The 19,596-nt window shown below is 39.6% G+C and overlaps 3 protein-coding genes and 1 long non-coding RNA gene across 9 annotated transcripts in view; 1 reads left to right on the forward strand and 3 right to left on the reverse strand.

Moving 5' to 3' along the window:
* Positions 1-17: 17 nt before the first annotated feature.
* On the reverse strand, positions 18-3,655 carry LOC127565660 (uncharacterized). Its single transcript, XR_007954992.1, has 3 exons — positions 3,501-3,655; positions 439-616; positions 18-380 (listed from the first exon to the last, which is right to left on the reverse strand). It is a non-coding gene; the product is annotated as an uncharacterized LOC127565660 (long non-coding RNA).
* On the forward strand, positions 823-16,059 carry LOC117572530 (protein draper). Of its 4 annotated transcripts, XM_034255390.2 has the most exons (12): positions 823-1,171; positions 9,020-9,373; positions 9,438-9,601; positions 9,668-9,793; positions 11,294-11,540; positions 11,614-12,650; positions 13,370-13,576; positions 13,634-14,134; positions 14,201-14,509; positions 14,565-14,720; positions 14,813-14,845; positions 14,966-16,059. In XM_034255390.2, the coding sequence occupies exons 2-12, from the start codon at positions 9,240-9,242 to the stop codon at positions 15,214-15,216; spliced, it is 3,165 nt and encodes a 1,054-aa protein (XP_034111281.1). In that variant the 5' UTR covers positions 823-1,171; positions 9,020-9,239; the 3' UTR covers positions 15,217-16,059. The 4 variants fall into 4 exon arrangements, with proteins under 4 accessions (XP_034111281.1, XP_034111282.1, XP_034111283.1 ...); XM_034255391.2 differs by lacking the exon at positions 14,813-14,845 and having other exon boundaries at positions 824-1,171; XM_034255392.2 differs by lacking the exons at positions 11,294-11,540; positions 11,614-12,650 and having other exon boundaries at positions 824-1,171.
* Positions 7,219-8,507, reverse strand: LOC127565659 (uncharacterized). Of its 2 annotated transcripts, none has more exons than XM_052005291.1 (2): positions 8,376-8,507; positions 7,219-8,275 (listed from the first exon to the last, which is right to left on the reverse strand). In XM_052005291.1, exon 2 carries the CDS (start codon positions 8,270-8,272, stop codon positions 7,313-7,315), a length of 960 nt encoding a protein of 319 aa, XP_051861251.1. In that variant the 5' UTR covers positions 8,273-8,275; positions 8,376-8,507; the 3' UTR covers positions 7,219-7,312. The 2 variants fall into 2 exon arrangements, with proteins under 2 accessions (XP_051861251.1, XP_051861250.1); XM_052005290.1 differs by having other exon boundaries at positions 8,341-8,497.
* A 382-nt stretch (positions 16,060-16,441) lies between the features above and the next one.
* The window catches only part of LOC117572531 (uncharacterized), a 39,962-nt gene continuing 36,807 nt past the window's right edge, over positions 16,442-19,596 (reverse strand). For both annotated transcript variants that reach the window (XM_034255396.2, XM_034255394.2), the window contains 2 exons: positions 19,089-19,559; positions 16,442-18,973 (listed from right to left, as the gene is read on the reverse strand). In XM_034255396.2, coding sequence (XP_034111287.1) covers positions 16,785-18,973; positions 19,089-19,559 — 2,660 coding nt within the window. In that variant the 3' untranslated portion in view covers positions 16,442-16,784. The remainder of the gene's footprint in view (positions 18,974-19,088; positions 19,560-19,596) is intronic.

Consider the following 19,596-nt stretch of genomic DNA (forward strand, 5'->3'; position numbering starts at 1 on the left):
GGTTTTGGTATTTTTTCATACATTTACACCATATATGAATATTGCGCTCAATATGGTCTCACCATACTTTTAATAATGTACCATTTCCACAGCCACTCAGTTTTTTCACATTTGATCGAGTCGCGGAAATAACAAAATATGGGCAACAGTAAGTTTTTAGTGTAGCCGTTCCGATGTAAAACTGCTGCGCAGAATGTAAACAAACTTTAACCACCAAATAATAAATAAATGAGCGACATAAATTATAGAAAAATTTAAGCAGAAAGATTTTTAAAAATTTGAAAAAACCAGTCTTTGTTATGGATTTTTACATGAGGCAAATGTAACATTTCAAATATGTATATTATAAAAAAAAAACGAAGAACTCCCAGTTATTAATGCTGTAAAAACAGGGCATTGCAGCTGCTTAATACACCATGCACACAAAAAATGACTTACTTCCCAAAGCTGTTAGCTATAGCACGCCGCTGCTGTTATGTAGCAATGTGGCCAAGCCTGATTTTTCATCATGAAATAAGTTTTGTTTCAGCGGTATTTTTCACCAGGTGGCAACTCTCAGGGTTTGCGTAATTTGGTATATTCCACGACATGTAAGGTCACACCCCTGGAAATATAACTGTTTATTGTTTAGAAATAAAGTCTCAAAATTAATAAAACCTTATAAATAATCAATTTATTTAAATTACAGTGCGGCTAAAAGAAATGTCAATAACAGACACCTCCATAAATCGATGTTCTAAAAGCATCGATGCATCGATAGAGCCATCGAGTTCCTCCACCTTCACCGCTCGCTGAGCATGCATTGTTTGGTAAGCAAACAGTTCCTCTCTTACAGCGTTCGAGTATGGATGACTGTGTGTGTGTCGGTAAGCAGCTTCAAACGAAAAATTATTAAAATTGCTGCGTACATAAATCGTTTTGAGTGCGTTTCGTTAAAGTGTTTTGCGTTTTAATATCGCGCGAATATATATACACATATAATACGGAGTGTTATAATTTGGTGCCAAACAAGTTTAAGTGTAAAAGTGTGAATAAATGAAGTAGTTATTGCAAAGAAAGCAAGTGAAAGAAATGCAGTGCATTTTGAGTGTATATTGAGCATATTCCATCTGAGTTTTTTTATGTGAGAACGAGAAAACTAACTAAATTGTTGGAAACACAAATACAAAAGGTAAACTATGAAAACGATTGCATTTCTCCGGACGAAAATAGCAAATGGCGTAAAGAAATATGTGCCATTGTTTTCGAAATAAGTTGTTTTTGTGATTGTTAAATCAGTAGTTGTTTTTGTCTCTGCATTACGAAAGTTCCAGTTAGCTTTGGGCTTTCGAGTGTGTCTCATCGTTGTACGCTAGCTCGTGTGTGTTTGTGTGCGTGTCAATTAGCGTTCTTAAGTATTTTGAGCGTGTTAAAAAGACAGTCAAACCTGTTTTGGCTTTTGCGGTTTGTCTCATTCCCTTATTTGCTTATTTATTATCATCGTTTTAAGGTGTTCTTTCGTTGAAAGAAAGCAGCAAAATCAGCTCAATTCATGGATTAAATTGTGAGGCCAACATATTTGCAAATATTTTCCACTCATTTTGTTATGCTCTCTCTCGCTCATGCTCTTTGTCAATCAAAACAATTGTGTTGCCCGCATCCCGTTCGTTGATTAACAACAACAGTGAGATAGATATTTGTGTGTATGTAATTTACTGAATGTCTGCCTGTTCAGCAGAAAAACGAAGCTTGCTCTTCTAGCCACATGGTAAACAGACACTCATAACTCACACATATCCCGTTTATTTTTCTTTAAGTCAGCAAGCGTGCATCAAGTTCTCCTCACGTATTTAGCGTACTCGTACATATGTACATACATATGTACATACTACTAAAAGATATTGCTTGCTTGCACAGGGTGATCGACGGGGGTAGCTGGCTTGGATTATGTAGCTTAGCTTCGCATTATTAACAGTTGCTTTTTTTTGCTGCTACAGTCGCGTCTAATTGAATTGGCAGACAAGAATGTATTGTAGTATTTACTAGTCATGTGAGTGCAAGATTTATTCTCATTTGCTGGCAATTTACTTTTTAAATTCAGTCAACAATTTGTTAAGCCGGTATTGCATCTTATTAAATGCACAGCTGTGTCAAGATTCTTACGCTGATTATAGTATTCGTAAATATTGGGGATTACCCGAAAAGATTACCAGTGCCGCTCTGATCAATTTCTGGCGACAACAATTTACTACTACTCATGTGAAACTAAATTCCTTGTTCTCATTGCATTTGAAGGTGCCAATTAATCAGCTTAAAACAAAGTACAACAAACTCTAAGCGTTGTGGAAAGAGGCACCTTAATACACAAACTCAGTTAAAGGGAGTTGGCCACAGAATGTAATTACTCAGCATAATGCACTTTAGAGGGTGCGGCAGAACAACAATTCTTGATTCCCTTGGATTGGGTTTGGGAAATGTTTTCCATTACGTGATGCTCACCAAATAACGTCAATGTCAGTCAGGAATGATGAAAAAGACCAGTGCAAACAAGGAAGGTGCGTCGAGGTGAACCTGTTTCTGTCTCATTATGAGAACCTTTATTTTTCTTGATCCCGTAGTACATGGCATTTTACTGGCATTGTTATCGCTCTTCCACTCTTTGTTTCTTTCATTTGGCAGTTAGCCTTAAAGCAATTGCATTCTCTGGAAAAAAGTGGGTATGCAAACTGTTGAAACTTCTGCTTGATTACACAACATGTGGAACTCCATCATACACCTTCTAAGGTGTCTGCTGACGAGGCAAATCAGAAAACCGAATCAGCCCACCACTTTGATATCATTTTACACTTTTGCATTGAACTGACGTTTGCGAATATAGTCTGTATGTTGTATAGGACTTAAAACTTTGGACTATTTGAGTACGTGCACGTTTTATTTGTCACACATTGCCGGAATGAGCTCTCTAAATGTTTTGAACGTACACAAATGACTACCTAATACAAGATAATTACATATAATTTATTTCAATCGCTGTGGCTCGAAAGCTTCTACTAATAATAGATAAAACTTGATATTAAGTGAAATATGTTTATTTTAAAATCGAGAATATGAACTAATTAACTATATATGTATACCAAATGTAGTAATAATATTGTCTGTTTTGCTGTTTGTTCAACTTTACAAAATCTTGCTTTTAGTATATATACATATTCAATTTGTTTCAGAACATTCTTTGTTCTTCTACAAGCAAAAAACAAAACAACTTAAGTAAATTAAGAGCAGCAGCTCATTAAATTAAAAGTTATTCAAGGCACTGCTTCCACTGCAGAATTTAATCTCCAACTTTTGAATTAACAAATTATTGCTGCATCAATTTAATTGCTGGTCATCTTGCAAAATTCTTTCATATTGTTTTTTATGTTTATTTTCCAGTGCAAAATCCCCTTTAAGGAGAAATGTTTATTTTCCTTGCAATTATTTATTATTACTTACTGCTGCTCGTATAATTATTTTTAACTTACGCTGTTTGCCGATTCAGGAATTTCAAATGAAATCAAAACAGTGATTGGAACTGATTCAAACTGCGACTTATGTTCCGTTTAGTTATTAAAAGCAGCTCGACACAAAGTCATGTCTCAGCTCAACTGCCTTTGTTCAGTGGCTCTCAACTGCGCCATTTAATGCGATTGAATATCATTTATGTAGACTACACATGAAGATATATACACTTGAAGCTAGCCACCCACGCTGATAGCAGCGTTAGCGATAAATGTATGTATATACATACATACATATATAAGAAAGTCCAGAAAAACATCTGAAGATACGGAGCTAATCACATTCTGTGTGCATTGTGAGGACATCTAGAGCTCTCAGAAAATTGTGATATATGTTCCGTCTGCTTGCAAATTATATATTTGTTAATTAGGTCAACTAATAAACAGTTAGTTATTTGATCTACGAAGTGATTCAGGCTGTTTGGACAAGTACTCAACAAGAGATTGACAAGTAATATTCGGTGCGCTATCGATTTAATATTACATATACATATTTGATCAGTGAGTTGATAATAAACAGAAAGTACCCACTTTACAACTGCACGTTTGCCATATGACAAACCGCAAATCTAGATAAGCGTTAGCTTATGAAATATATTAATTATTAAAATTAGCCCTCGTGAATGGAAGCAATGCCTAGTAATTGAGGCACAAGACCAGATGTTCGATTGCTGAATGAATGACTAAACTGGCATCGATACAACTTTCCATTGAATAAAAATCACAATGGCCATATGAGCAATAGATGTAAATACAACAACATACTCGTATACAGATACAGACACAACCGCAAATAGCCTAAGATGCCGGCTAGTTTTCTGCTCTCTATCTATCTCTCTCTCTCTATATTTCCTTCCAGCGCTTGCCCCGCATGACTCATACGAGTCATTTTCATTTAGTTCATTAACAAATTGTAAATACAAAAATGTGTATACTACAGACAGAATTGAATGTATGTACATAAGTGCATAATGCAGATCAGAAAAGCGACTCCAAATAAACACAACCCAGGCAATGCATAAGAATTCCTGTAATATTATGTTATAAATATTTGCAATAGTATGAATATCTAATCATAATTGCACAGATAATAAGATTAACATTGCAGTAAACATGACAGTTCCTTGTCCGTTTAAATTGCTTGTATTGAATGTTTGGAAAAATGTTTCCTATTTGAACTCTAAATAAATACATTTTATAGCGATTGGGTGCTCTTTAGATGCAATGATTCATTTAGCCGGCATAAAGTATCTGCATGACCGTCTGAAATCTGTGCGTTTATATTATTATATGGAAAATGTAATATGTATATATATATATGTATATATTTATATGTACATATATAGATGTGTCTGCTTCTTGTGTAGACATATTATTAGTCACTCGGCAGGGCGTCTTATCGACAGCGTGTTATCAGTCATAACGCGAAGGAGCAGCCTTATCTGTAAAGAGTTGTAGATTGGAAGAGAAAGACAGATAAGCTAATCTAATAGTTGTAATTGTGTTTCTTGTCGAGCCTTTTTGATTTTATTTATTTTTATTGTAAGAATAACCGTTAGTTTGAACAACATTTTTCCGCTCCTGACCGTGGTCAAGGCTATGGCAATTCAATTAAACAAAGCACGTAATTTAAGCTAATGGCCTGGCAACCATTTCTTCAGTTTTCGCCTCCTACACTTAACAAAAATGTTAAAAATATGGGTTTTGTTCTTAGTACTAAGAACTTTGGTTCTTATTAATAAACAAATCTTATAAGATTTTTTTTTGTTTTTTACTATTTTATTATTTTATTAGCGCAATTGCAGTTTTTCATTATTTCGCGTAGCATTTGAATCCTGGTCATCCTTTCTTAGAATGCAATAAAAAATAGTTCGCAACACCTCGATTAACTGAGTTTTGACCAAAAGCACTGAAGGCTAGATAAAAACTTTATAAAAATTTCGATGGATTATAGAATTTTATAACCTAAATCTAGTATTTTTGGTCGTATTTGGAGAATTTAGCATTTTTCAGACTAATGTTCTTGGTTTTAAAATTTTGTTTTTAAAGTGGTTCTATTTTAAGAACACAAGACATACGAGTATGTTCTTGATTTTAGAAATTGGTCTTTTTTCAGTGTGGATTCTACACATTGATACAAAATGATATACATAGTTTTGGTAGGAAATTTCGTATTGTCACGCGATTACGATTCACGTGCCACTATATACTTGAATACAACTCTGTAATTATATTTAATTATTAATCTAGATATACTAATCTATCATTACTGGCAATTGTCGACTGGTCACGAAGCCAAAATGATGACAGGTATTTTCCAAATGGTGAACAATGTGAATTCTACAAGAATTAGAGTATTTCCAGTTTTAAAAGCGTTCTGTTGTTGTTTACCTTAAATGTATGCAGTGCGTGTTTAAATATATCTGCACAAATGAGGACGACATATGATATTATATTTATTTCATGTATTACATTTTCTTTGTAAAACTTCTCCGTGAATGTTGTGCAACCTTTTGCCATTTGATCGTTTGTATCCTGATCACTGGACTTCACTTGGGTTATTTCACATCTACTCTTGACATAATTGACACGCGTCTTATTTCAAATTGTGTATAAAGTACTTTTTAGTAGGTAAATTGAGACCCTCGGTGCCCTTTAAGCTTATCTCAACTATTACCTTGAAACTCGTACCGAAACTAAAGAAGCTTTGCTTTGAAATAGCTTTTATTTCTCAGCTCTCTCTTCCTCTTCAGCTTCCTCTTTTGATTTGTTATTACTATAAACTTGAGCGTGAATCCAATTAGCATAAAGCAATTTTTATTTTGCTGAAATTTATAATAAATAAATGACGCATCGCAAAACAGGCGCGCTGTATAGCTTATGACAGTACGCAGAATATTATACAGAATACACATATGTACACATACTCGAATGCTATGTGGGGTTTAAAGTGCAGTGCAATTGAAAGTGAAATGAACGCAGTTGAGCGTGGAGATCGCTATCCATACTGTGGCGACTGATGAGCAACGGAAATGCTTTTGTTGCTCTGCATTTTTATTATAAAATAAAATAGTTTAATATAACTATTTAATTATGGTTGCGTTCCTTTTTTCTATTTGCAATTTCTGCGTGTGAACTTATATTTGTCTGCATGGTCTCCGACGCAAACTCTAACATTTATTACGGCCATCTGATATATATTTGACATATATACAAAATACTAGTATTGTCCTCATAAAGCATTAATTGCATTACTTACTGCAGATTCTTACAATTTGCAGTAACTTATATTTTATAAAATTTTGAATATTCGGATTGTTTACTCTATGACCAATTCATATTCATTTAAACTATGAATTCATGTAATACTTCTTGTAAATTATTTGACTAAACTAAAAGGTATACATAATCATTGAATTAAAGGAATAGTGTTACCAATTTGGTATTCTGTTCAAAATCATTAAGCGATTTCACTTTTGTATTGAAATATTTGAATTATACGTAAACTTATTTTTTTTTTATAATTTATTGCCGCAAAGTAAAATGCTTATGTATAGAGTGCAAGTTTTTGTTTTTGGTATTGGTCAAGGTTAAGAGATCCCTGTAAGAAACATTGTACAAGTCTCGTTAATGGATACTTTTGGAATTTGAAAGTGGAGTATGCTGCTTATCTCTCTTTCTATCTTTTTCTCTCTCTCTTTCTCTCTCTCTCTCTCTCTCTCTGTCTGCTATGTAAGTGTGTAAGTTAGTTTGCCCCACGTCGCGTTTCAAAATCTTTAGCCTTTTTGTTGACGCAGATGGCGATACAGCGAGTTTAGACAAGTCTTGGTATGAAAAAGAGTAGCTACAATAAAGCCAATAAGGCTAATAAAAAACAGCCAGGGTGTGATGAGCAGAATACCCAAAAACAGCAATACGTCGTTGACCTTTGCATTGGCCATGCGCCACAGGAACTGACGCACCAAGCTACGCAGCATGAACTTGGTGCTCCACAAGCGATAGCTCACCTGGGTGAAACGTATGCCCATTGATACGCCGTTCACCATCACACCGGCTAATACGATTCTGAGCAGCTGCAGCATCAGGAGCACATGGCTATAGATAGAGTGCGCACGGAAAAGTTGCAGCTCCAGCTCCATGCGCTCCTGTCGTTGTAGCGTCATCTTTGACTTGACGAAATCAAAGACATGAACCCAATATTTGCGGGCGGTGCACTTCGGGCCAAAGTCTTTCCTGTGTTGACGATACTCGGTCTCCGAGTCCGTATCGCTTTGATGGTTGCCATGGTTATGAAGTATTGCATCGTTTTGTTGTTCCATGGATCTATAAGAGCCCAATGGATCCAACTGATCCACTCGATCCATGTGCGAATACTCATCACTGGGCATAGCATTGTTATAGCATGATCCAAGTGTCAAGTTGGGCATATCCCCCTCGTAGATGTTGTTCTTGCTAAAATAGTTAATATTGCTTGGATTGTTGTTAAGGTTATTGTTGCAGCCGCTATAGTTATTACTAGCGTGGAAGCTATCGTCGGTGTCATAGCTGCGGGGCGTGCCACTGCGTAGTCCCCGCTCATGCCCCACAGCCCCCGCATTGCTGCGCTGAGACTGCTGAGCCAACTGCACCAAAAATGGCATTCCATTGAGACCATCATTCCTTCCATACTTTGATGATTTGTGCTGTTGCACATTGAAGACGCCCCCTCCTGTGTACGGTGAACGTTGTTTCTGCATTATCTGTTACAGATTGCATCCCTATTAGATCACATTGAACATTTAAAGTTGGCAGATGATAAACTTACCGCATTTGCTTTCCCAATCTGTAATCTGCAATTACCTTTTGTTTATTACGATTCGTTTTAAGATACGAGGATTCGACTGTGTGTAAATTTTGCTACGCTCTGATATATGACGTATTAAATGAATTTTTTCTTGATCTATGCTCACTTAAATTGTAGGCCTACTCTAATCCCTAGAAGAGGCAAATTTTTCATTAAGGCAAAAATAACCTTATGTCGATCACACTTATACTGTGCAATAATCAGATCTTAAGAATCTTAGTCAATTAGTAAGTTACTAAGTTATCTTACTTCCAAAATCGTTAGTTACATTAGCAAAATGTTTGTATAATAGCCGATTTTCCGCTAGTCCGTAAATCCTGAATGACTTTTTGAACTTATATGCTGAATATTTGCATTTCATTTTAATTATTGTCTTTAGTTGATTGTATGTTCAACAACTAGTTAAACTTTTTTTATGTCTAAGTTTCTTTAAAAGCCACTTTTAATTCGTGTCCTTGGCTTGTTTATATGTTTATGAACATGTTTTTTCACTAGCGTTTTTTACAAATTCTTGATCACTCTTATGCTAAGCTTGCGTTTTATAAAAACCAATTTATACAGTTATTTTCCTATAAAAAGTACTCTTACTATACCATGTTATACATCGATTTTAATGCTGATCTCATGTCTTCATTTGCAGTTGTTGCCTCTTTTGTTCCATTGCTGACTGTTTGATTGCGTGATTATACGAGCTCTGAGTCATTCCCAGGAACAAGCTTAATCTATATACACCACCCATACAGCTTGATTGCAGTTGCATCGGCGACTCATTTTAAAGTAATGTGTTGAGTTGTGTTCCTGATACGATACTGAAAAACAGAATATATTGGATAACACTGCCAATAATATACAACTGCGAAATGTCGCGGCTCAGCTTGAAGCTTGCATTGCAACTACTTGCATTGCAACTATTGCTGATGATGGTGCACACCGAGATCATTGATCAAAGCATTGATGAGCCCGAGGGACTCAATGTCTGCAAAAAACGCGAAAAGTAAGTAGCTAGACTAAATATTTCATCCTTAACGAAAATAATCTGGAAAATGTGTACTTTGCAGCTACAATGTGGAGGTGGTCATTACTGAACTCCAGTCATTCCAGGAGCGTGGTTCCACGTGGTGCCTCAATATTCCGCCTAGCTGTCCCACCTACCGCATAAAACATCGTGTGGTGAACAAAACTCAGACTTTAACCAAAGCTCGCATAGTGCGTGACTGTTGTGGTAAGCGTTCCCTTCCATTTCCAGAAAAAAAGAAATACATTCTCTAATCAAATTTCCCTCTTTTAGATGGATACGTACGCCAGGGTAACCAGTGTGTTCCTCATTGTAGTCAGCCCTGCCAACATGGTGAATGTGTAGCTCCAGAGAAGTGCAAGTGCACAGAAGGCTATGGAGGACCTGTCTGCAATATAAGTTCGTTTCATTTTATTATACATATACGTAGTAGTCGATGTCCCTTTAAGAGATTTGTCTTTTTTTCCGTGTGTGTTTGAAAAAACTATACTGAAATACCTTGGGTGCGCGGACTTGGCTCAACTGGCAACTACCGCAATTGCACAAAGTGTGCGCTACTCTTGCAGAGTTGAGATACAAAATATTTGCTTCTCAAGATAAACGTAGAATTGAGCAACGGCAGTATTATATTTGATCACCAATAATACTTAATTTCTATTGTCATCAAATAATGTAATTTAATGTTAAACTCTTAGTAGAATATTCAAAGAGAAATTTAGAAAAGTACCATTAGCATGTCTGTACATATGTAGGTACTTCTACTATAGGCGAAACTACACAGCTGTAGAATGTTAATGTAGTTATTGGACATTAGTTCATTCTAGCAAACCATAAGTAGAGAGTACGAACTGTAAAATTTAATTATTACCAAAATTTAGAAAAATCGTGTAGTCCTGTAAAACTGTGCCTTAAATTGAACATACATGAAAGTGATAACTAAGCTAGATTCATGAGGCAAATGTAAATGTGTGTATTTTACACTATGTTCATGAAGAAAGGCAAGAGTGAGACCAAGTTAAATGTTAAGGATTAACGAATAAATACAAATTATTAATGTTATGTATTGCTCTGCAAGAGTATCAGAACTTCGGATATTCGAAGAAGCTTTCTCGGTTGGCACATTTGTCTTTTAATTTATATGTTTTTTTTTATATGCTTTTGTTTTTAACTAATCTCTTGTCTTGTAGTGTGTAGTTTTTAAATTTACTAATTATGTTCTCTACACTCCACCACCAACACATACTCCCATATACATATACACTTATATAAACTGACGCCTATCTTAAACCCCACTGTGGCTCGCACCCTACTCTTCTAACCAGCTTGGGCTAGCACACTGAACAACGCGCTCTTTGGCTAATTCTAAATGTCGACTAACCACGTCTCCACCTCCTGCAACATCCTTTAATCTCGGCAGCTGCAAATATGTCTTTATAATGTGTGTTCGTCTAGTCTGTAAATAACTGCAGCACATATCGGTTATAAGCAACAATATAGTATTTCGCCATAGACAATTTCCTACAGCTCAAATTGTGCACACAAAAAAATGTCTTAGTTAATGAAAAAAAAAAAAACATTTTAATTGAACTAATTATTGGCATCAGAAGATTTTTAATAGAATAGAAAAAAACATAAAATAATACGTGAAACGATCTCAATTATTTAGAATTTTACAATTACTTACTATATTCCGAACGTTTTAAAATGTTCCATTTTAATATGGGGACTTTGTTTGGATTTCAATAAATGTTCAAAGTAATAGTCATAGTCTTTAGAGAGTGCACTTTCTTTATAATTTAAATAATTTAAAAATGAATAGTCCTAATTGTTGTAAAAATGTTGCCACATATAACCGATATGCAGGCTGATAATCTTAATGTGAACACAACTCTTCGGCAGATTGCTCGCCTGGCCTCTATGGCATCGACTGTCAACTGAAGTGCGATTGTCTAAATGGTGCAACATGCGAGCCTTACAGCGGCAAGTGCGAGTGCGCCAAGGGTTACACGGGCACCAGATGCGATGAGTTCTGTCCGCCTCAACGATATGGGGAGCAGTGTGCCGAGGTATGCCGCTGTGAGAACGGCGGAAGCTGCGATCACATCTCTGGCAAATGTTCGTGTGCACCCGGTTTTATGGGTCCCCTGTAAGTGGAGCAATGATTCTCCGATTTGCACAATTCCCTGAAACTGCTCTTTTAATACATACGCCTTCATCAGATGCGATATGCCTTGTCCCGATGGCAAGCATGGCGCCAAATGTGAGGAGGATTGTCGCTGCCAGAACGATGGACACTGTGATCCGCAAAATGGCGCCTGTGAATGTACCATTGGCTGGACGGGCGATGTCTGCGCCAACAAGTGTCCAACTGGGAGTCATGGACTCAACTGTGAACTACACTGTCACTGCTTGAACGATGCACCTTGTCATCACATCACTGGACGTTGCGAGTGTCCGCCCGGCTACATGGGCGAAGTGTGCATGGACGAGTGTCCTCTGAATACCTATGGACGTAACTGCACTGAAAAATGCAACTGCGAGAACGATGCCGCCTGCAGCCGGACTGGCAAATGCATCTGTGCGCCAGGCTGGGAGGGAGAGCGCTGTGAACGTCGCATTTGTGATATTGACAAGTATGGAATAAACTGTAACAAAACTTGCGAGTGCGAGATGGAGCACACGGATCTGTGTCACCCGGAGACAGGACGTTGCCAGTGCAGCATCGGCTGGAGCAGCGATCAGTGCACGCGTCCTTGCGCCTTTCTCAAATATGGTCTGAACTGTGAGCAGAACTGCGATTGCCGCAATGGAGCCAACTGCTCGCCTGTGGATGGCACTTGCTTGTGTGCTCCCGGCTTTACTGGACAACGTTGCGAAGAAAGCTGTCCGACAGGGAGCTATGGTCAGGATTGTGCCTTTAAATGCGATTGTCAGAATGGTGCCAAGTGCGCTCCAGAGACAGGCCAATGTCTATGTGCGCCAGGTTGGCGCAACAACAAGTGCGATAGACCCTGTGATCTCAATCATTTTGGCGATGGGTGTCGCAGTAGTTGCCAGTGCCAAAACAATGCCTCCTGCAATCCTATCAATGGTAGCTGTACCTGTGCTCCTGGTTGGATGGGCGACCACTGTCAGCAGAAGTGCGACACCTTCCTCTTTGGAATCAACTGTGCTTTCAGGTGCCAATGCGATACGTCCAACACAATCGCTTGCGAGGCTTCCACCGGCCGTTGCCTATGCAAGCAGGGTTGGCGAGGTACGACTCTGGGGGGTTAAACAAACCATTGAGAGACTCCACTCATCTGCTGCTGTTACTCAGATACCCAACTATGCACTCACACACTTCTTCATACACTCGCGCTTGCCTCTCGATCGACATTTTTCACTTTTAATTTGCGCCTCATAAAATCATTTCATTAAAATTCAATTTAAATTTCCCTAAATCAATTCCATGCTTTTCGCATTTTCATATAAATGTGATCAAATGTTCTCACCTTAAAACTCTTAGACATTCTTTCTCTGAACTTGCTTTCTGATCGCATATCTTCTATTGCCATGAAAAGACCCAACAAACAAAATTACTTCAAGTATTCTATTATTCTCTCATCTTATTTTCCTCTTAATCTCTCTCTGTAGTACAGAGTCTTAAAACAGCTTCTACTCTGCAATTTAAGTGCACGTGTTATAATCCAATTTCCAATTTCTACTGTCTTTAATAATCACGAGCACATAGCAATGCTAAATTTCCACAAATTTGCATGCAATCTATTCAATCTAATCACTATTCTCTTTCTTGATCTATTCAACTTTCGCTCTTAAAACACACAAACTCTCATAATTCATAATTACATTTTTTATTTTTCATTAATTCATGTTCGCACATTTTGTTTGTTAACATTTCTTATAGTTAATTTGTGTCTTTTGTTTTGCACTCGATGTGTGTTTATTTTCCCGTTTTGTGTCCCGCACCCAAAGGCGTTAACTGCGAAACGAACTGTTCGAGCGGTTACTATGGTGAAAATTGTGATCAAGTTTGCAGATGCCTGAACAATTCATCCTGTGACTCCGATACGGGTAACTGCATCTGTGCACCCGGCTGGACCGGCGTCGACTGCTCCGAGCCATGCCCCGACGGCTTTTATGGGTTGGAATGCAAGGAACGCTGCCAGAAAAGTACGCACGGTAAGTCAGAAATTGAAGTTCTTTATCAAAAATATGTATTCTTATCCATTTTTATAGGCAATACCACATGTGATCATATTACCGGTGAAGTCATTTGTCGCCCCGGCTACTTGGGTCTCACCTGTGAACACGCCTGTCCGCAGGGTCTGTACGGTCCCAGTTGCAAACTAAAGTGTAACTGTGAACACCAGGGCGAGTGCAATCCTGAGAATGGCCAGTGCACATGTCTGCCCGGCTGGACAGGAGCCAATTGCAATCAGTCCTGCCCCCAGGATACCTATGGCGCTGGCTGCAGTCAACATTGTCGTTGCCAAAATCATCGCAGCTGCCGCAAGAACGATGGTCACTGTATTTGTTTGCCCGGCTGGATGGGTGACAATTGCGGCTCGATTTGTCCCGAAGGTCTTTATGGTGACTATTGCATGCACTCTTGCGACTGTCCCTCATCCAATTTCCAGTGCCATGCGGCGCAGGGTTGCGTCTGTCGTAGGGGTTACACTGGCGAGAATTGTGATGAGTTGATTGCATCGCAACGCGTTGCTGAATCCGTACAAGAATGTAAGTAACACTCCACTAAAATATTGTCTTACACCCAATAAATTAATTAACTTTTTCTTCGTTTAGCAAGCAATGCTGGCGTTGCCCTGAGCTTAGTGCTATTGACCATCTTTATGGCTATAATCTGCGCCGTGTTTCTGTACTACCGCCGTCGTGTATCCAATCTGAAAACAGAAATTGCGCACGTTCACTACACGCATGAAACAAATGGTGGCGGTTGGCCACCAGCGAATCATAACTTTGACAATCCGGTGTATGGGATGCATCCCGAGACGAGTTTGTTACCGAGCCATTTGCGCCCCAAGATGAACAATTTTAACCAGAATGGTTCACTGACTGCCGACTACGGTGATGACTCTAATGCCAGCAGCAGAGGTGTGTTCATTATATTTCAAAGTAGATGTCATCATTTTAAACTATATTTTTACAGTGGGCAGCTATTCAATTAATTATAATCATGAGTTGCTCAACAAAAACTTGAATGCCGATCTAACCAATCCAAATGTGTATAAAGCCATTGGCGATTCATTAAAGGAGGAGCATGTCTACGATGAAATTAAACAGAAGGAAGGCTACAAAGATCCCGGTAAGTTTTATGATTTCCGATATAAATTAATGCGACTAACAACTACATGGCTTCCTCATTTACAATGCACACATACATTTGCTAACATAAAGTGAAAATTTATAGCAAAATATTGTTCTTGGGAGGTAAGCAATAATCAGTGTGCCGTGCTGTCAGTTTTTGTAATAATTTTCATAAGTTGTCCCTCACCATATAATATGTATTCAATATAAATTTAAAACTAATTGACTTATTTTTGAACTTAGATGAGTATGATCACTTGGACTATTCTCGGCCAAGTACTTCGCAGAAGCCACACTATCATCGAATGAACGACACTCAGCTGAACATCAACCATGACGAAGAGAAGCCCAGCAACGTTAAGAACATGACAGTGCTGCTACAAAAAAAGCCGGAACCGCCAACGGAACCAGAGCCGCAGCATGAGAGCTTTGACAATACCAATCTGGATGCAGCATCGACAGCATCACCCAGCTCGAGTCCAGAATTAAAGTAAACGTTGTTTGCCAGAGTCAGTTACTACGACTCTTACGTTTTGCCTCATCAAATGATGATGCGCTAGCGTAATTGATTTCATATCTAGATCTTTTAGTTTGTATAGTGTTTGATTAATATTTTTATTCAATGCAGTCCTCTTCTTTATTCTATTGTAAAATCGTACATCTTGTTTAGATTCCGACAGCGCTGCTTTCATGTCTATAACGTATTTTGTGCTCAATCGATAGTAAACTTTGTCATTTTATCCTTAGGGCTCTTTACAACCCATTGTTCAACAAAACAAAATAACTGGTCCCAACTTTTGTAAATGTTTCGTATTCAATTGGAACCATTTATTCATATGCATATTCATTTTTCATGCACATATCTAAACATAAGTACCTCTTCCTTTTAATAACAAATTGTGCTGTTGATGATTGTATAGCAATTGTGAATTCGAAATTCGTGTTACCTTTTCGCATCCTCAACCCGCAGAGGAGTTAGCAATAATTATGAATAACGCATTATCATATACAAACATATATATTAATATAATCATATCAAATATTTAAGCATATGGTATTTATATTTTATTAAGCAATATATTTGTACAACAAAAAAAAAAAAAAGCTCATAATTGGAAGGTATTTTTGCCACGAATCGAATGCCAAATTAATTTTGTGAGAGGCAGTTTGTATTTCAAATGACGTACAACGTATTGGCCAAGTAGTTTTGATTTATAATTTGTAAAGTAAATTCAATGTTCTTTAAAAAAATAATATTTTATGTAATTTTATCGTTGCTCATATTGTTTGTCTTTTTTAAGACAATTCAAATAAATATTTCAAATTATTGCGCGTAATCGAAATGCAGCGTTCTTGTCGATAAGTCTTAAATATTATGGGCAGCACTTTTCCGTCATGTGCTGGGCATCACTACTCAACGTGTAAGCAAATCTGAATTGGCAGCACTGGCGCCAAAAATCAGCCCCTGAAAGTATGCAACAATATTTTTTAAATTCTTATGCAGTTGCCTGCTAATCATTTCTGTTCGCCTGGTGTATCAGCAGTTTTTTTGATCTAGAATTTCAAATGTGAGCCAGCCAAAGTTGAGGTTGGTGGGCTGCATATGAAAAATTTAAATGTCTGCAGGAGATTGAATCAAAGTGCTCACAATATTATTTGCCTTTCAAAATTTTATTTTATCGTTGTCATTAAAAAAAAAGTTACACGATTGATTTTGTAATACGTTTATTTATTTAAATTATATAGTAGAAGCATCAAGTACAATAATGGTTGTACAGTTTATCGTATGTATTTTGCTTTAATGTCTTTGATTTGTGTTGCAATCGTAATGCCTAATTATACACCAATAGCACACATTACAACTATGTAGATTCTAGAAGCGTACACATAAAACTAATCAGAGAACGAAAGAATTAAATAATTCATGGCATATTGCTACTTTTACAATGACCCTTAGTTCGGTTATTAGTTAAGTTAATTAAGCTTATGTCTTTTAATAATCCTAATGTGACTTTTGGAGGTGGTTGTGGTGCTGATGGAGATGAGGCTTTCAGTCTGGCGCCTATAGATAACCGTGACCGGCCACCTCGGCAGGTATGAAGCCCTCGCGGCCGTCTCGGGTCCTTACATAGAACCACTGCCGCTGATCCTTCGACTCGCGGCACTCGCAGAGCGTCACAATTTCGCCCTTGTGAACGACAATGCTCTCAGTGATGTAGTCAGAGTTAATGGCGACTAGAGTTTGGCGCAGGCCATTCTGTTGATGCCGACGCAGAACATTGTGTGCAAGTGACCCTTGTGTTGTTGATGGGTTGCTATTTGGGTGCAGATGCTGGCCATTGTGGCCATTGGTGATGTAGGACACATTCGAGAGCCGCCGGACAGTTTGGGCTTGAACTTGATGAAGATGGTTCTGTGCCTGTGTTGGTGGCGGCTGTTTCGATGTCACCTTTGAGGATGTACTTTTGGTAGTGGTTGTTCGTTGCTGCAGTGTGACATACTCATCGTTGGATACGTTGTGTGTTGAGGCAGCGCCGGAGCCTATTTGCTTGGTGGAACGTAACTGCGCATAGGCTTTTTCCACAAGCTTGGGCTGCGAGGCAGCTCTCAGATACAATTTATCCACATGTTGCTCCCCGTACAATGAGCCCGATAAACTGCTGCCGCCACCGTTAGCCACCTGACTCTTGCTGTTGTTATTGTTGTTGCTGATGTTATTGTTGTTGTTGTGGTTGTGGAGGAGTAGCTCCTCCGTAGTTGCCTTTGAGCTGTGAGGTGTGCGAGCGCCATCAGAACGTGTTCCGCCCCGCAGTCGTATCTCCTTCTCTGAGTCGGTCATGTTGCCGCAGGGGCGTGGAAAGATATCCGCATTGGACTCCCAACACGGCGCGTGCCTAGAGCCTCTCGCCGCCGATGGAAGGATGCCCAACGGCAAACAACAGGCATAGCCCACATAGCCCTCTTCGGCGTGAGGTGTCTGCACATACAGCCAGTTCTGGTTCTTAAAAACCGCATTTACTACCATCCCTAGTGGCAGAGGAATTTCCAGCTGATAGCCACCGGGTCGTGTCTGATAGAGCGTGCTTGCAGTGGCCAGCACTACGGGAATGTTTCCGGGAGCAGCTAGAGAGCAACGGGTTAGAAATTCATCAACATTGTGTATCTCGTACCCGAATCGCTGCACACGTTGTCGTTCTCGCTCGCGTCGCTTTCGATGTCGATGGCGACGCTGCTGATGTGATACTCCAACGCTGCCGCCCCCACCCTCAGAGACAGCGACTAGACTGGGCTCAGAAATGGTACATTTTAGTGCATCCGTGGTCGAAGGTGCTACTGTGATAGAACGTTCATCGATGGGTACCGGAGTGCAGCTCATGGAACCGACGGCAGTCGTAGCTCTGGCCTGCTGCAGTCGATTGGCCAACTTCTTCCGTATTTCGTTTCTTTTACGGGCGAGCTGCAGCACCTCGCTGTTCACATCGCTCTTTGGGGCCCGCTGCGGTGTGCAAACGAAGAGCAGCTCTTTGGTTGATGCGGCAGCAACGGGTGGCGTTCCTCCTGGAGCCTCTTGCGCACACTTGTTACGTATTGTCGATGCCTTGTCCTTGTACTCCAACAGATTTTGATTGCTGAAGAACTTTTTGTTGGTCAACTGCCCGTTAGTTGGCGCCAGGTGGACCGTGGGCGTAGTGGCATAGCCAGTGAGCGAATCATTATGCTGCCCATTGTCAGGCAACTGCTTAACGCGATAGCGTTTGTTGCATACGTCCAATTGCGTGGGTACGGGGTTTGTGCGTTGTGCAATCGATTCACCAATAACATGGCTATTAGTTAGCATCAACGGCAGTTCCTTTAACTCCTTCGTCTTCTGCTGGTGCTGCTGCTCCTCTGGCTCGTTAGTTGGCTGTTGTGCCGTTGGCTGCTGTTGGTGCTGCTCCCTCAGTACCCAGGTCAGTGAGATGCGCGGGCGTCGCAGGCTCAGGTTCTGACCCATCGCTAGACTATTAATACCTACAGCATTCTGTAGGTGCGGTGTGCTCTTTGCTTTCGGGCCAGCCCCTAAAGGTGGCAGCAACTCATCAATCTCCACATAGTCCGAACTGTACTCGTGTCTGCCAGCTGCTGACTGCGATTGGGAATGTGTAGGCGGCGGTGTTGCTGTAAAATTGCCCACGGAGCTGTCGCTGCTGCCGGGTTGCTGCTGGCGCAGGATCAGAGCACAAGCATGCAGCAGATCTGGGCAATAGGCATCTGCAAGCAAAAGGAATGGATAAGAAATCGGGCAATTTAATTTAAATAACTTGTAACATAAAACAAAATCAATAATAAACTGTCTTATATATGTACATATATCATCTCAACTTACCACGTAGTCCTCGTGAGCTACGTCTACGTTGTCGCTGCTGTCTGACTCCGAGCTCGCAGTCGCTGGCGCTGCTCTGATCGCTGCTACTGTTGCTGCTGCTGCTGCTTATGACTAATTGTTGCTGTTGCTGCTGCAATTGTTGCTCTTGTAGTTCCCGTAGACGACGTCGACGACGCGCTTGTTGTCGCGCTGCTGGTGTTGTAGTTGCGGCATACTCTGCTGGTTGGTGAGCCCTGTCTGTAGGAGCTGATCGCGCCGGCTCAGGTGCTCCTGGGCGTTCGCTATAGCAAGGCGGCGGCGTTAGCGGTTGAGGGCTATAGAGGGGCGGTGGTGACCGCAGGCGCAGTTGTGGCACATCCACAGGAGCTTCCAAAATGTAGACGTGCTCTAGTGGATCTCTAGGGGCCTCCCGGTAGCTAACTGGAGTAGCTTCCACTGCACCCGCATGTTGACAATAAATGGGCGGCGCAACTAGAATCGAACAATAACAAATATTATCACATACATG

The sequence above is a fragment of the Drosophila albomicans genome, chromosome 3 (assembly GCF_009650485.2).
Source record: "Drosophila albomicans strain 15112-1751.03 chromosome 3, ASM965048v2, whole genome shotgun sequence".
NCBI lineage: Eukaryota > Metazoa > Arthropoda > Insecta > Diptera > Drosophilidae > Drosophila > Drosophila albomicans.